This window comes from Vigna unguiculata, chromosome 5, assembly GCF_037176805.1.
Source record: "Vigna unguiculata cultivar grain cowpea cultivar isolate G323 ecotype 2 chromosome 5, ASM3717680v1, whole genome shotgun sequence".
Classification (NCBI taxonomy): Eukaryota; Viridiplantae; Streptophyta; class Magnoliopsida; order Fabales; family Fabaceae; genus Vigna; species Vigna unguiculata.
The window spans coordinates 9,160,815-9,179,261 of NC_140796.1; the positions used below are offsets into that span (position 1 = coordinate 9,160,815).

General features: G+C 26.8%; 1 protein-coding gene and 1 long non-coding RNA gene across 2 annotated transcripts; both read right to left on the reverse strand.

The window, feature by feature from the left end:
• Window positions 1-699: 699 nt before the first annotated feature.
• LOC146886043 (uncharacterized) lies at window positions 700-5,882 on the reverse strand. The gene is made up of 3 exons (XR_014995169.1): window positions 3,393-5,882; window positions 1,350-1,724; window positions 700-1,263 (listed from the first exon to the last, which is right to left on the reverse strand). It is a non-coding gene; the product is annotated as an uncharacterized LOC146886043 (long non-coding RNA).
• Window positions 5,883-6,566: 684 nt separating this feature from the next.
• LOC114184027 (dirigent protein 22-like) lies at window positions 6,567-7,540 on the reverse strand. Its single transcript, XM_028071255.2, has 2 exons — window positions 7,294-7,540; window positions 6,567-7,188 (listed from the first exon to the last, which is right to left on the reverse strand). Exons 1-2 carry the CDS (start codon window positions 7,434-7,436, stop codon window positions 6,762-6,764), a joined length of 570 nt encoding a protein of 189 aa, XP_027927056.1. The 5' UTR covers window positions 7,437-7,540; the 3' UTR covers window positions 6,567-6,761.
• Between the last annotated feature and the right edge of the window lie 10,907 nt (window positions 7,541-18,447).

Below are 18,447 nucleotides of genomic sequence, written 5' to 3' on the forward strand. Positions count from 1 at the left end.
AGAGTTGTTTTTTGAGAGCTTTTTTATTTTGTTTATGTGACTTTGTACTTTCCATGAATTGAAGTAATGATTTAGTTCAATGGAATCAACCTTTGACCATGTTTGAAAATTGCAAAACTGAAATTGTGTTGATTCACAAATGTCAATTAATGCAACCAATAAGTGTCTTTGCTAGCAGAAATAAGTGGTTTTTTCGTTATCACTTTTTGAACAAGACAAAGCAGAGTTGTTTTTTGAGAGTTTGTTTATTTTGTTTGTGACTTTGTACTTTCCACAAATTGAAGAAATGGTTTAGTTCAATTGGATCCACCTTTGACCACATTTGAAACTTCCAAGACTGAAATTGAGTTGATTCAGAAATGTCAATTATCGTAACCAATAAGTGTCTTTTCCAGCAAAAATTAGTGGCTTTTTCGTTACCACTTTTTGAACACTAGAAATCAGGGAAACATTATTACCAGAAACAATAAATGCTTTTCTCAGCACCAATAAGTGACTTTTTTCTCGATATCATTTTGAACACATCACACCTGGGCAGTACTTTCAAAATTTGAATTCAATTTCCATTACTAATTATAATTTTTCATTATAATTTTTCATTCATAAGAGAAGAACATTCATATGGACATATACAATAATTGTATACAAAATAATATCAACAATTAAACCAATTCATCAATGACAACTACTTCTAAAGTGACCATGACTATCACATTATATTGACAACAATAAACCTTTTCAAAAACAACCATTATGCTACCCTATAAAGATCATAGTGCTCAAGCACTTCTTGGAAAGACTACCTCCCTATTAGGTGCACCTAATCCAAGACGCTTAAAAGTCCAAATATAAAACAAAGAATGTTAACGACAACAGCAATCTTGGTTTTCAATGCTCAAAAAATGGTAACAAAAAAGCCACTTATTTAAGTTGGAAAAAGGCACTTATTGGTTGCAGTAATTGTGATTTTCCAATCAACACAATTTCAGTTTACAATCACTGACAACAAACCACGAAAAATGAATTTCGAACGTTTATGTCTTCTTCCAACATCTCAGTCAAACTACTACAACAACAAAAAAATGCATAGACCGAAAAGGTTTCACTCGCTTTGCTCTCCTTTAAACAACCAAACCGTGAAACCATGTGCCACACCACGATGCCCACCGTGACGACAATTGCTTCGAAGACGACAAAAGACGAACCGCTTCAGGGCTGGGAACCTCTTCGCTCGCTCTCAATTCAACAGAGGCACTTCAAGTTCTGAAAAGAAAGAAACACTTCACCATTGGTTAGCACTAACCGAAGACAAAACAATGGAAACCAAAATTAGGGTTCTAAAAGGAAACCTTTTTCTCTTAGGTTGCCGGAAAAGGTGAACAGAAGTCTGAAAAAACAATGTCTCCGCTGCTTCCGTTGGGGCAACGAAACTGTTTCCGAAAATCCACTATCTAAGAACAAAATCTAAAGTGAACCGCTTGAGTGGTGAAACCACTTTGCCAACCTTCTCTGTTTTTCCCACGCACACGCGCCTATCATTTTCTCCACCCCAACACGCAACTTAACGGGCCACATCACACAACTTAAAATTATTAAAATAACGAAACGAAAATGCCACGTTAAGGTGACACTTAAGCGGGTTAAAAAGAGGTAAAAATTGTCGGGTTGAACTATCATTATCCTTTTGAAAAATGCAAATTCCCCTTCGATACATGTCCCAAAACCTGCGAATTCATTCACATTCCAAACAGTACAACATATCATTTAATTAATTTAGGATTCAAATTGTAAACATGCTCCAACTTTCAACAATTCAATGGCCTGAAATTGTGTGCTTACTATAGGAAATTGTGACAAGAAGTAAGGGAAAACATGGGTATACTAATGTAGGTAATTCATAATTCACAATTTACCATCGTTGAGCTTAAACCTTAACATGGTCGAAGTGAAGAAATTGGTTCACAAAAGGGAAACATGCAAGAGAGGATAATGTTTTGTTCAAAAAAAAAAAATGCATTCTGCTATGCGTAAATAATCATCCCTAAATGAAAAACTTTATCAAGATTACAAACAAATAGCATATATGTGTTCATAATGCATTTTTTCAAATATTAAAAGCACCGTACAATTAAGAATAGTTGCATCTATAACCAAAATGCATACACTGAGGCCTTTTTTAGTGGGGTCACCAATGGTTGGATAACATACTTCTCACCAAACTTTATCACAAGAACTTTACCATTATGATTGGCTTTAAGGAACCTAAATCAACAGAACAAAATCTAAGGAAGAAAACAACTAAAATAGTATGAAATAAATAAAAAATTAGCAGGGTAGAGGATACCATTCTGGTATGTTGGTGAAATCCACCAACTATTGTTCATAAGGTAAATGCTTTTCTTTCGGTGTTAGTAATACCCTTTAACAAAAATGACTTGAAAAGGCGATTCAAGATTGATTATGGGAAATTTTACATGGAAAATTAAGGAAAATGAAAAAGAAAATATTGAAATTGTTATAACATGTTATTGAGGGAAAGAACAAAACAACAAATGAAACTAAACCTCCCAACCTTCAAAGCAGATTTAGTACTTGCTTTCTCCATGATTAACTAAGTAGTATGAGTGTATATCCGTTTATGAACTTGGTGGACTTATACAGAGTGGAAAAGAAGAAGTTTGGAGGACTATCTAAATGAACAACACAAGTATTACTTAGAGGAAAACTCACGAAGTTGCTTGTACTCTTGCTTTCAAATTGTGTCACCAAGGAATCAAGGTGGATATTGTTTTTAGTTAATTGTACAAATTTAAATTCTTTATAGACTTGTATATATGTTAATTTATTCAACTTTAAACTCTCTTAATTTGATCACACATGCATGACTACTATATTTCAGGTTGCTATAATGCTTACATATTATGTGAGGCTACAAAATTTGTTCAATAGGAAACTTAATGTGTAATAACTCTAAAACACATGCTTCTAACTGCATAACTCCATCAAATAGGAAAGGAAAAGAAAAACTAAATCTGACCTTGTGTAGCTGCCAATACAATTTTGACCTCCACTCCAAATCTTTGTTTCAACCCAACACTCACAAGACCACCTCTAATCACAATACCACATGGTTCCAAATGGAAAACCAAATTGAAATTGATATAAAAAATGGAATAATGTATACTTATTCCAGACGCAGCTCACCTTGACGTATCTTAGATTCAAGATTTTAGTTCGCAAAAAATCCTTCTCCTCACCTAAAACCCTTAATCACGAATGCTTAATTGGGAACCCATAACCAAAAAATACTCAGCCAATGGTGCTTCAATCAACAATGCAGTAAATGGGGAATGAAAATCAACTTGGATGCTTTAAAATGGCACAACACTAACCTGCACACTTCAAAAGTCCACCTATTCCGAACAAAAATCCCTCCCCCTCGCAATATCAAGGTGTTGCGACGCCTCCCAACAACGTCTCTCAATAACCTTTCCGTTGCAGAGATGGGAGCAGCTTCACATTTTGTAGAAGCTCGCCTCGTCGTAAAAGCTCTCAGCTCTCACCTAGTCGCAATAGTCCTACTCTTCACGCTCATTCGTGCTCTGCAACAAAGAAGGAAGAGCGCCAACCCGCACTCTGCAACTAAGAATGACGCCTCACTCGCTTGCTCTGCTCAAGGCAGAAAAAGGTGAGAACTGAAGGGGGAAAAGGAGGAAAATTGGAAAAGGAAAATGTGAAACTCGCGCTTGCACTGAAAAGTGAAATCTGAAAATTTTTCAATCTAAGTTAACCTAATAAAGTTGCGACTTTTTTAATTTTTTATATTTTGTGGTGTATGCGTCGGCAATCTGACACCAATGATTTTGCCGTTTGTGCGTCGGTCAAAACGACGCAATATTTAAATTGTATATAAATCTACTTCGTTGAACCTGGAAGGAATAAATATTTTCGATTCTAAATAATTTTTTTCTAATTACTGTCGGCTTTTCGTGGGTGTAGCCGACGCCTTTTTGCGTCATACAGTGCACCGACGTCCTTTTCGGAAGCTAACAGCCAACATTCTTGTAGTAGATTATGTTAACGATTTTAACAGTATTAAGTAAAAGAACTTAAATAAATGATATTCTTGAAATTTATGACCAAATATTGAATAAAAATCCTAAAGTAGGACCAAATTAAAAAAATTTAACCAAAATAAGGACCAAATAACTATTTAAACCAAAACTAAATTGTTAAATGTTTCATCTACTTTACAAACATGTAATCTTGAACTTATAAAAAATTAAGTTCTCAAAATTTCATGTTTAACAAAAAAAAAATACAAAACTAAATTGTTAAATATTTCATCTACTTTACAAACATGTAATTTTGCACGTATAAAAAATTAATTTCTCATATTTTCATGTTTAACAAACAAAACCACTCTAAATTAGTTCATTAATTTTAGAAGTTAGAATAATGTTATTTAATCAATCAATCCTTTCATAAATTAAACTGAATCTTTACCTGACTCTTAACAACTTTCAACCATAAAAATATTTAACGTTGTTTTCAATAATCAAAACTAAAGAATGATTTGAATAGAGATTTTTCAATATATATAATGAAAAGTTTAGCATATCATGTCTATTTACATGAGGAAGAAAAGGATTAGTCATTCATAACGAGGGACCTATTATTTAGAAATAAAAGATCAAAGTGTAGAAACACTTCATCCTAAAATTTTACATATATAGTTTTCACCGTTTTGTATATAAAAGATCAAATTTTGTTGAGCAAACTGCTTTGAGAAAGGTCATAAGAATGAATCATCTCCTTCAAACGAATAATGGAGGAAGAATCCGTAAAGAAAATTCTATAAACGAAGAATAGGTCTATGGTGAAAATCACGTGAAACAACTCTCACTTTTAAGTAAAAGAGTTATGTCTAATTATAATTCTTTACTTTGTAGTAAGTATTTGATCTAATAAAGATTTAAAAAATCAATTTGAAAATATTTTAAATCAAATTGTCAAATTACATGCTAAAGTTTGTACATATCTTAAAATAAAATAAAACTTATTTAATTTTACATATCAGATCATGTAGAGCAAGAAAACAAGTGAATTCACCACCAATTATCTTAATTCCCCTCATACACTTCATTAATTCGAAATTTTTATTTTATTTTTTATATTATATGCATAAAATATTAAAATTAAAATTAAAAATTATAATTTAAAAAATTATAATTTTTGTATTATTTCTTTAGAAAGATTAAAAATACAGCGATTATGTAACTTAAATCAACACTTATAAACTTAATTTGAATCACTATAATTCAGTAATTTAATACATAAAAGTAATATACTTTTTAATTGATCAAATTTGATTCTTTTTCATTTCTGATCAATATGGGACTTAAATTCACACTTGGATTATTAACCGCATCTAGTAAACTTTATCACGGCAAACTTCGAGGTTTATCTTGATTGCATAAAGTTAGATGTTTCAAAAATGCAAGAGAAGAAATGATAACTACTTTTAATCGGAGAAACACTCATAATGAATTGGGTTGCACAATCAACCACCACAAGCTGCCAACATATACTTCATTGGGTTCTCCATTCTTTCTTAATTATTAAAATAATGAAATAAAAAATAAATAAATTTATCAACAGTAAATTTGTATATATAGATCTAGATAATGTATTGCTACATGATTAAAACTACTAAATTTATGTAAGAAACTTAAAAGAATGAAAAAGTTACACACCAGAAAAAAATAATGTTATGCAAATATTCAATTATAAACCATTTTGTAAATTTTTACAATAACTATCTTCAAAGTAATACTATAAAAATACAACTTATAAACCACTAATATTCACATAAACCACTAAAAACACAAATACAAATTACAAAAAGAAAAATATATTTAACACCTAATTTCCTTCTTCTATTCATTTTACAATCTTTTAATTGAAAAATATTATGTTTAATTGATAAAAATAAATATAAAAAGTAAAAATAATACTATTTATAGTTGTTAAATTGTAATCGAAAATGTAATATTTCCACATTTCAAAAATATGAATATACTTGAACAAAGATAAATTGTATACAACTTTAACGATAAAAGAAAATATATCCGTCGACAACCTCTTTTAATAATATTATATATATATATATAATTTTAAATTAAAAAAACAAAATAAATATAATTAAAATACTATTGTTTTCAGTTATAATATAAGATTTTTTTTCTTTAATACTATCAACCTATCAGCACTCAACACAAAATATGAACATCGCATAATATGTTTTCTTAGATACATCACATTTTTCTATTAAACCATTCTACAACTATTTTTATAAAAATTCCAAATTTCTTTTGCTAAACAAGTAAATGTCTATCTTTTTCCTTACCTCGCTAAATGCAGGGTGCTGAATTTCTACGTTAACTCATAAGTAAATGTCTATAAATCAATAATTGCCCAGAAGCAGAAAACAAAAAAAAAAATATTTAAACAAAAAAAAATCAATAAAATATTTAGATATAAAGAGAAACTAAATAAGTCCGACATGATAGATAGTGATGCGTTTATTTTTATTGGGTGATTTAAACAGGAAAATACAGGACACTAATCCATATACTTAAAATATTAAAATTATAGGTTTTTTTTATATATAATATTTAACTTTGTATTTTTACCACATATAAACCTAGAGTCGCACTTATTCTTATAACAAGAACATACTATATGATATATCATGTATATCAATAATGCAGAAGATAAACAGTGTACTCAACAATGGCGTCCCTGGTGGCGGGTGAGAACCAGTGAGTTCTGAGCTGAGCATAACCCCTAGCGAATCGAAAGAGGCCACTTCCACCGATCACAGGCATCTCCCTCTTCTTGTTGAAAACAGGGTTCCTTCCAAGAATGGTGAAGCTGCTGCCATTGTACTTCCCTTCGGTGATGGCGAAGTTCATGGCCATGAGCAAGGTAACCTCACTCTGCGACGTCGAAGCATAGAACCCCTGTGCCATCCCCACCAACTGAGAGTTCAATTGGGGTTCCAGTGTCAAAGGGTTCTCTATCATGTTCACCGCTCCAAACGACGTCGTTGAGTTCTTCAACCCTGATGAAACTACTTCTATGGAAGAAGGGTTGCGTCCACTCACCACGTCGTGCCAATAGAACCTGTGTAAGGGATGATTCAAATAAACAAATCATATGCAATAATTAACTTTTATGATTCTTTCCCTCCAAAAAAAAATTAACTCGTCAATTTGGGAACTTAATAACCTGAAATGGCTGAACTTTTCTTGGTTTTGGTCCAAACCAAACATTTTGCGGTCTAAGGTACGCACGAAATCATGGGTGTCTTGTTGTGTGGTGAAGATGAAGGGAGTGAAGAGGAGAAAGAAGAAGAAGAATTGGGTGAACATGGTTGTGTTGATGAGGTCACAACAAGAGTGGATTTGCAAATGGGAAGAGAAGAAGAGTCCTTATAATCATCACACAATAAATGGGTGGCGTAATCATTCATCAATGGACACTTTCCTGATAACATAAGAGCAATGATATTTTTACACCACATTATTTCTTCTAGAAATATAAAAAGTTATTATTATTGAAAATATTTTACTCATTGTCAAATGTTATCGTAAAAACCTTTTTTCAATTTTTATATTCATTTATCATAAGGGTAAAAATTCTCCTATGTTTTCAAAAGCAACCACCTCTCTTTGGTTTTCAATTTTTTCTAGTTCAAGTAATAATTATTTAAATTGACCGGGGATAAATTGATATAATTTTAGGATCAATATAATGTTATAGATTTTTTTAAAATCTTTATTATCTTTTTAATTAATAGGTTGAATAGTCACATCAAAAAATCAAAGGTTACAAGAAGATCAATTATTCATGAAAATGATAGTGCAAAATAATGAGAGTTTTCAGTAAACATTAAAAGTGATTTACTGAGAGTTTATTTGTGAAATTTAGTTTATTTTTGTAATTCTTCTTTTGTTTTCTAATGAAACTTACTTTTTTTTATCCACAAAATTATTTATGATTTATTTAATAAGGTTAATTTCATTTTGTAATTTTTAATCAATTATTTTCCTTAATTGATGTTAGAACTTCATAAGGGTATATTCTCTAGTTAATTGTGTCAACGTTTTATCTTTTTCCTTCTCTTCATGAATTTATCTTCTAATTCACTTCACTAAACTATCCGCTTTCTTCTTTTAATAATTTTTTTTCTCTTATAAAAGTTTCAAAAAGAAACTTTCCAATTATTTTTTTTCTTCAAAATTTTCAAATTATTATATTTTAAAATTCTAAAAGCATTTTTAAAAAATAGGACTTAAGTATTGGAAGAGAGGGGATTCAAAAGTTTAATTCTTCAGAATCTCTAAAAATGTAAGTATTACATTGTAGTTCATTATATTCAAATAAGAAACTCATAACATAAATTTCTCTGTCAACAATAACTTTATTATGTTCACAGGATCCGTGATGACTACCTTTCCTATAACTCAACTTTTTGACCAAAAAAAATATATCGAATATTAGAACTTAATACACAAGTTTAACCTAAAATACTATAGCCAGTTATATTATGTCTCAAAACTTTAATTAAGTACAACAGATCCATTGTCTCTTGACAATTTCTTTGATTTCTTTATAAGTAACTTCAGTCAAAATATTCATATTATTAACCCATTTTTTACAAATTGTACTGTTAGTTATTGTTGTGGTACACTAATAAGTTTCACATCGTTTAGAGTCGATGTCAAATGTAGTTTAAATACTCATCCCTTCCTCCATCCTCCGATACGCTTTTTAAGGACAAAAGTGTAATGGAGCTCCACGCTGCTCCAAAGCGGACAGTACCTCGGGAATGCAGTAGCTATTCCTAACGATGGTTGCCGGACAAACTTGGGTCGGATAACCTCGGGAACGCGGTGGTTGTTCTAACGATGATTGTCAGACGAACTTGGATCGGAATCAAAACATTGACATCCACTGTGAGGACCGAAAAGTCCCCTTCAACACAAAATCGTGTAATTCTTCTACTAAAGATTTTATTATGAAGTTATTTTCTTATTTTATATCTGTATCACAATAATTTATGACATTTTCTTGGTTGAACAAGTTATGATACATTAAATGAAGATTTTTAAAAATTTATTACTATTCCTTTTTCCTAAAAGATGATATTAACTTAACTTACAGAAACTGAATATCATTTTGTAATTATAATAATGACCTCTTATCTTTTCTTTCATTTGATATTTTTTCTTCTTCTAATAAGTTCAATTATCCACTCCCTCTTCACTTGTTTATTCCAAAAATAAATTCAATTTATATGGTGATATCTAATTTTCTTCTTAAAAGTTTCTCAATGCGAAATTCCTCAAATTTGCTAAAAAATTGCATTAGGGTTCAGTGTATAGAGATATTAAATATAAAAAATTAAAATAAATAGAGTGAAATATATATATATATATATATATATATATATATATATATATATATATATATATATATATATATAAACAATCATTGATCATACTTCAACTCTAAAAGATCATAAGTTTGAGGATGAAATTTAATCCAAAATCCATTCCATTAGAAAGTTTCATGACTTTAGTAGCATAAAATTAAAAGTTATATAGTAAAATTGCAAGGAATAATTTAAAAACCAAAAACTACCTTATGTGCTGACCAAAATACTTCAACAATTTTTTGAAGGGTTTTCTTTGATTCGAAGAAAAAATAAAGTGACTCAATATAATATATACCAAAAGCTCTTTAATCATTGCCCTCTCAATCTCCCATAAATCATTTTGATGTGTTACTACCAACGCATAATTACAAGTATTTTTCTATTCACCTTCTTACAAATTATGGAAATTATTATTCTAAATTGATTTAAGTATAGTTTCTCTCCCTAGTAACAATTCTACAATAGTTTTTGCTTATTCTACATAAATCACAAACATTAATCAGAAGAGAAAAACAAAAATAGAAAAGAATTATTAATGTCAAAATTGTATTTAGTTTATATTTAGCAATAGAGAAGATCTTATGAAATTATATATTATTGAATATTTCATTTAGAGTAAATTTCAACTGTCAAAATATAAATTTATCTTTGAAGAGTCTCTTCCTATTATGTGCTAATTTTTCTCCCCCTATTTTAAATTCATTTTTTTTATTTCAATTCAATTTCTTTTTAGTGTTCTAAATATATATCCTTGAAGTAGCTTTCTATGTGAAGTGTAAAGTTGAATCCATGAATAGTTCCGTGACTTTATGTCTAAACCTAATTAACCTAACAATATTTGGGTCCCAGCACTTCGTTTTCATATCTCTAAGGTTTTGCATTTTAATTTTCATGTGATCTTCAATTATATACTTTTGATTTACTCCTTAGGTTGCAATAAATGTGAAGTATTTATTAAGTTTATTCATTGCTAATATTTACTCAGAACTTAGTCACAATATTAAATAAAAACAAATCATTCGATTCTTAATTCAGTTTGTGTCAGACCATGTTAGCGTTTATGTATCATGTCTTAATTACAGTATTTATTATATTTCTTTTCGATATGTAAATTTGTTTAACGCGTATTTTCCCCTTTAACAATTTTAACGTTAATCGTACTTATTTTTTAATAAAAAAAGGAGAATTGTTTTTAGCAAACTTTTAATAAAAGTGATTTTTCGTTGATTTTATTTCATAACATTGATAAATATCTAAATATTTGTAATTTCACCATCAACTATTAATGACTGTATAGTGTCTCAGAAGATAATTAAAAATCATAAATTTCATAAGAATTAAATTTAAGTCAGTTTTAAGTTGTTTATAAATTTGATTATTTTTAATTAATTTTTATTAATAAAATTATTTTTTATCATTTAAAACTTTTATATATTTTAGTTGAGTTTTTTATTTAATTTTATTGTCTTATATAGTTGTTATTTTGTATTGTCATTGTTTCCATATTTTACCAAGAAAATAAAAAGTAATATAATTAAATTTTAAAGATACTTTTAATTAAGTTTTAATTAAAAAAATTTAAATATAAAAGTATTCAAAAAAGTTATATTTTTCAATTCAATCTCTATTATTAATATAATATTTATCATTAACTAATATGATATTTTGAAAAAAAATAAAACTCCAAAACTTTAATTATTTTTATTAAAAATCATTGTTTGGCATGATTGGTTTAATTTTTGTTTTATTATTTAATTTAAAAAATGAAACGATATCACTTGTTAAAAATATAATTAAGATTAATCATTTTTTATAATTGTTTAAGTTTGTAAATGTGATATTTAAGAATTCAAATATCAACCGCTCACATCATTTTCACTAAACAAAAAAAAAAAATCAAACTACAGGTACTAAGTTAAAAGAAAAAAAGAATATATATAAAGTTTTCAATACTTTATAAAACAAAAAATCGTATATAAATTTAATTAAAAATACTCCAGCTGTTATTAATTTAAATTTAAATTTTATTTTTATTATTTTTTAATTTTCATGTAAAGATATAAAAGGAACAATGATTCAAAATCATGGTTATATCATTTGAATTAAGGGTAAAATTAAACAATCAAATTTTATTTAAAAAATATAAAATTTTAATACTTAATATAATGATTTTTCTAATAAATAATCTATTAAAAAATATTTAATTTTATAAAAGTAAATTTTAATTGAATCATTAATTAAATTTTATTTCTATGTTATTATAAAATTAGAAAATTTCAACGATAAAACGAAAGGAGTGAAAGAAAAAAAAAAACTAACTTTTTTCGCATAAGCAGAATGATATAATCAAATTCATAATTTTTGAACTTTATGCGTGAGCAAACTTGCAGAGAAAGTGACAGAATGTAGAAAAGGCACTTCACATTAAACCATAAACTGTTGAAAACGATTTATTTTAATTTAAAATTTGACACATATAATATGTTTTTTGTTTCTAATTTCTATTTTTAAATAAGTTATGAGGTTTCACATCTCAATTATACTATACTTCAAAATTTCATCGATTATCAGAAAATTTACTGAAATAAAAAAAAGGAAAACAAACTAAATAAAAATAAAATATGAAAATTCATATCAAATTGATGATAAAATTATATTAAAAAAATAGACAAAATATATCTATTACAAAAAAAAATATATAAATAAATGTACGAAAGTAAAACATTAAACCACTTATTTTATGTGAATAAAAACAAAATTAAATAACTTAGTAGAACAATTATGTTACTTAAAAAAAACAATTATGTTCCAAAGCATAAATAATTCTCATAAACTCAATATAATATAAATTTTCACCTTAAAAAAACTGTAAAACTACCCACATATAGGGGTGGCAATATGGGACATGTCCACCAAAAAAACGCAGGACATGCCAGGACATTGAGCCCGCTGGCTCGCATAAACCCGACCCACATAAGCTTACAGTCTGTTGGCCCGTATAAAAAAACTTGCACTTATGTATATCAGTCACTTTCCTTCTGAACTTCTGCGTGAACATTCCAAATTCTTGTATGACTGGAAACATAAAATATTAAGTATTTTTGAATGTGCTAAAATTTGAATAATACATCATGTATGTCAAAGTACAAATATGGATATGATGAAAATGTTGAATTATCAATTTATCATCCAATTTTCTAAAGTTTTAGCTTAATTTTTTGAACTTGTTAAACTTTCACAATTTGTTGAACATTGAAAACTTTATCATAATTTTTTTTAAAAAGGTAGGCTGACCCACGAGCCCACACTTATGCAGGGTGGGCCAAAATTTTTCAATCTGCATTGAAAATGTAGGACAGGTCAGCCCGACCCGCATTTTACGGGCCAAGTGCAGACTGGGCCTAAACGGGCTGGGATGACCTGCATTGTCACCCCTACCCACACATCCCCAACTTTTTCTAAAATTACTAACAAATGTAACTAACTATGACAACCCTTAAGTGCATTATGAGCTACCTTAAGCCAATTAACATATGAAACTTACCATATTACATTAGTAAATAAAGTCATCCTACTCTCCCTAGTTTAAATATTGAAAATTTTCAGCATAAAGAAATCAAATACATAATTACTCGTATCCTTCTTAAATTTATTTTGAAGTCATACCCATCAACTTCTTAATTTGAAAAATAATAAAGTAAAAACAATTGGATCTTGAATCTACTATGATTCTCATCCTCAAAATCATTTAGATAATCACAATAATGACAAATAACTTTAACTAAATGACTATAAAGAGACTTCACAAGCTAAAAACTAAATTCAAAGAGGAAAACTACAAATATTGAAAAACTCCATTCCACGATTCTCACAACTGCATAACAATAAAATATTGAAAAAACAAATGAGAGAAAAATTCAATATTATTTACACACAAAAACCACATAAAGCATAAATCCACTCTCATCTTTTGAATCTCTAAATCAATAGGTAAACAATCATTTAACTACTTCAAAAAAAGTAAAATTTTAACAGATGACACATCATTTGATCAAATTAAATTCTCTCAATCCACACATCTCATACTTGAAGAGTAAATTTTTTTAACATCTTTTAAAAAAAGTACATCATACCATCCAAGATCCAATTAGATACATCATATCTTTATTAACCATAAAAAAATTAAGATAAATTCATAGGAAGAAAAGTTATGAATACTCATTTCATACTAATGAGTATCTTTATTTCAAAATTAAACACTTAAATAATTTAAAAGTATGTCCACGTAAATAAAAATCTCACACCCATGTTGGATGTTAAAATAAGCACAATCACCATAGTGTTATGAATGAATGGTGGTCCATCGATTTGATACAATTACTTATATAATTGAATGATTGATATGATTGAAACTTATATGATTTATTATTGTTTATGTAAATATTTGTATTAACTATTTGATTTGTATCATTTATGAGTTACCATGTTGTATATATAGATAAGACTATTCCTAACAGTAATAAAAAAATACTGAAAAGTTGCTTCCCCCCATTATCTCATTCTCTATATTCTTCCTTTACTTCTTCTCTCTATTATTAGCTTTTTTTTATAACACGTTATTAGCACGATGCTCCAACCAACTGAGCGCTAATGGAAGCATTTTCTCTCTAAGGACAATATTTTGCGTGTCTTAATTCAGACTTTGTCTAATCCTTTCTTCTTTTACAATTTTATCTTATATTATTATTTTTGTCATAAGAATGGTTTGACTTTATCAATCTTCATCTTGAATTATTATTATTATTATTTATATGATGATTATTACTATTATTTTATGTACTAATTTTAAACATGTAAAATCTTGCAAATTTTGAATTTGTCATCCTTAATATTATAAGGAAGAATTACTTATATTGGATTTTAAATGTTGAAATACATTTAGATAGAATGGGTCTTCGGATATCATTAAAGAAAGAAATTAAACATCTAAGCAACCAACATGCCTTTATATGGCTAAACAAAACAATGAACTTTTGATAGAAAATCATGAAACTTGTCCAATTGGTTTTGCTTCATTCCTAGAAGTGAATGCAACAACATTTGATTTATATCTTCATGATCGTGATATTGATTATGGACATACTTATAAAGAAAATTTCAAAGACATTTTGTCATCGGAAGTGGCACAAAAATGTGAAAAAGGGAAAATAAAAATGTTGAAATATTGACAAATAAGATGAAAGTATATATTATCATTATGATGATAAGGGTCATTTGAGTTAACACTTGGCATACACCAAAATATCTTACAAATAATGAGAAGAACATACAAACACATTTTGCTTATAAAAATGGTAATTCTAATTATGATCATATGGATGTTACTCATCTTGATATTATTATTTTATTTGTTAAACCAAATAGAATCATTGATCACCTTATAGATAATGAGAGTATAAAAGAAAAAAAGATTTTCTCATATTGATATTTATGTATAACGGATTACACATCATTCGATCAAATTAAATTATCTCAATCCACACATCTTATACTAGAAAAGTAAAATTTTTTAACTTTAAAAAAAAAACTACACCATACTATCCAATATCCAATTAGATACATCATATCTTTATTAACCATAAAAAAAAAGAGATAAATTCACAGAAAGAAAAGTAATAAATTCTCATTTCATACTAATAAGTATCTTTCTTTCAAAATTAAACGCTTAAATAATTTAAAGGTCTGTCCACGTAAATAAAAATCTCACACCCATGTTCATGTTAAAATAAGCACAATCACTGGGGAAATAAAAGAATATGCAAAAAAATAAAATAAATTTATGAAAAGTACATACAGAAAAATAAATAAAAATGATTAAATAGAAAGTTAATTTGGATCACATGATGTAACCTTACAAATCGGGCAATGAACACCCTAATTAACAATCCTTCATTTGACCCGTGAAAGAAAATAGTGACCTCATGTACATCTATTTTATTATCTTATTTTCAATTTATTCTTTTACATTAAATTACTCGTTTATTTTTAATATTTGCAAACAAACTATATTTTTATTTCTATATTAGAAAAAATATCTCTTTTAGTCTGTTTAGTATTATTTTAATGTTTATGATTTCTATATATATATATATATATATATATATATATATATATATATATATATATATATATATATATATATATATATATATATATATATGTAATTTTACTTTCTAAATTTATAAGAACTAACAAAATAATATCTTCTATCATTCATAACTTTGATCTTCCATTTCTATTCTTAATAGTATTTTAGTCGTTTTTTCTTTAAGTTATAATATCTAACTATTTTATACAAATATTATTTTAATAAATTGAAATAATGTTTAAGATAAATGTTTATTTTTTAACGGTAAGAAAAAGAAGAATAGATATCAAACTTTTTTTTATTAAATTAATCTAATTTAGTATTGAATTTTTTATTTAATCACACTGTTAGTTTAAATAATCACAGGTATAAAAAATGATTTTATCCTCAACTATTACTTATTACTTCTTTTAATAGAAAATTATTATTTTTCTTTTATGAATATTTAATCTAAATTTATTTATAATTTTTAATGATATTCTTTTTAGAAATTTATGTGATATTTTTGTATATATTTTATAATTATTTTTAACCTTTTTTTCTTTAAGAAATCAAATTCGTGATAATTTTTTCTCATTTTTTTCTAACTCAGTCATCTTTATTTTTTTTTTTGAAATCGAAGACATTTTATTTATTTAAAAAAAAAAAAATCAAAGGTATTGTCTTTTTTTCCATCGAATCCTTCTTCAATATTTTTATTTCTTTCATTTAAACAATATTTTCAAAGTGAGATAAAGAAAAAAATAGTTTTAAAATGATAAAGTTAAAAGGTTGACAAGCGGAAAGAGTTTAAAGGAAATTAAAAATATATTGTAAGACGGTATACTAAATATGACAAAGGATTTTATTATCTTATATTTATTTTTAAAAGAAAAATTTATATTTTTGTTCTCTTATCAAAAATTAACGAATATAATTTTTTGTCACTTAATTATTTTTATGGATAACGAATATATATTTGTACCTTTTTTCTTTACATATATTTATTTTCTTAATATTTTAATATTAATTAATAAACTTTTATAACATAATAAAAAATTCTTTAAAAACAACATAATATACCAAATATTTATTATAAAAATAACATATTATTATTTCTTTAATATAAATATTTAGAAAAATATATATAATTTTATACACATCATTTTAGAAAAATAACTAGCGAAATTTTATTTATTATAAATAAAACTTCGCTAGTTATAATTTTGGCTTAATTACTCAGAATATATAAACATATATGGGGACTAAGTTGAAACAAATAAACAAATATGGGTACTAAATTGAAACAAATAGACATATATGTGGACTAAGTTGAAATCAAAACAATGACACTTGAGAGGTACCTTATCACATGGCGTATCTTGCCACGTGTCATATCAAGAATTTGACACGTGGCATTTTTTTTAAATTAAAAAAAAAATAAAAAAAAACAGAGGCTGACATGTGACAAGGTGCTTAACGATGTTTGCGAAAACTTAACTGAGTGTACTACATTGATGCACATCACGAATTTGTGTACTAAATTGAGACAAACTTAAAAGTGAACACCATTTTAAAATTTTGGAACCAAACCAGATATGTTCTGAGTAATTAAGCCTTATAATTTTACTTTTTCCTCGCTAATTATCACACTTTTGAATATTAATTTTGCCAAGAAAAAAAAAAAATATAAACAATAATATACCGTCTTTTATTAAATTAAAATAAATGAAAAATAGAAAAGTAAACTTCGAAAAAAAAAGTATTTTTTGTCTTCCTACATTGTAAGTACTTTGACATTCAAATTTTGAAATATAATGAGATTATCGAAAACTTAAACAAAGAGAAAAAGAAGTAAACAAAATCCAAGAAAAAAATTGTGATAAAAAATTGAATAATGATATATTGATCTATTTTTAACTTATTATCTCAATATTTTTTAATTATTTATTTTAACTTTTTTAAGTGATATAACACGATAATCTAAAAATAATTGAAATAATAAATAAAAAATGAGTTAAAATATTATTATATTTTATTATGACTTTTGCATTTTTGTAACGTATGGGAAAAAGGGGAACGTACAGAGAAAAAGGAAAATGGACCATGAGACAGAAAAGCCCACATCGGAAAACAGAAAAAAAAGGTTATACACCCCATAGCTGCTGAGTATGAATGAATACTCAAAATTCAATGCTTGTTTACAAGTTCATGAACAATAGACGTAATCACTCTAAATGTTTTAATTTGGTACCTGTTTCTAAAATAAATTTAATTATGCTCAATATTTTAATTTGATATACATTTTTAAAATAAGTTTAATTATTTATTTTCTTTTTTAAAATTTTTACATTCTATGTTTTAAAAAAGTTTTAATCACATCATAATTTTTGAAAAAAATGTGTCAATTAAATTATTTAAGAAACAATTACAACCACGTTAACAGTTTCAAAAGTTCACACAATTGAAATATTTATTTCAAAGTTTAGAACTTAAGATCCAATTGACTTTTTTAAAAGAGGACCAAATTAAAACGTTCCGGTATTAGAAGAGAAAGCCCACATACGACAAAACAAAATAAAATATTAAGGTTCAAAGTTTTGGGATAAACCCATTATTCTCTTTGAAGCATGGATATCGAAAAAAATTCTACCCTGACAAAAAAAATATTTGCATGATGACGAATGATTATGAGTATATGAGTTATTTATATAAACCAGTACACTTTGCTCACAAAATTATTTAAATATCATTATATTAAAGGAACTAAATTAATTTTTTCAATGAAAAAAATTGAATTAATAAGACATTTCAG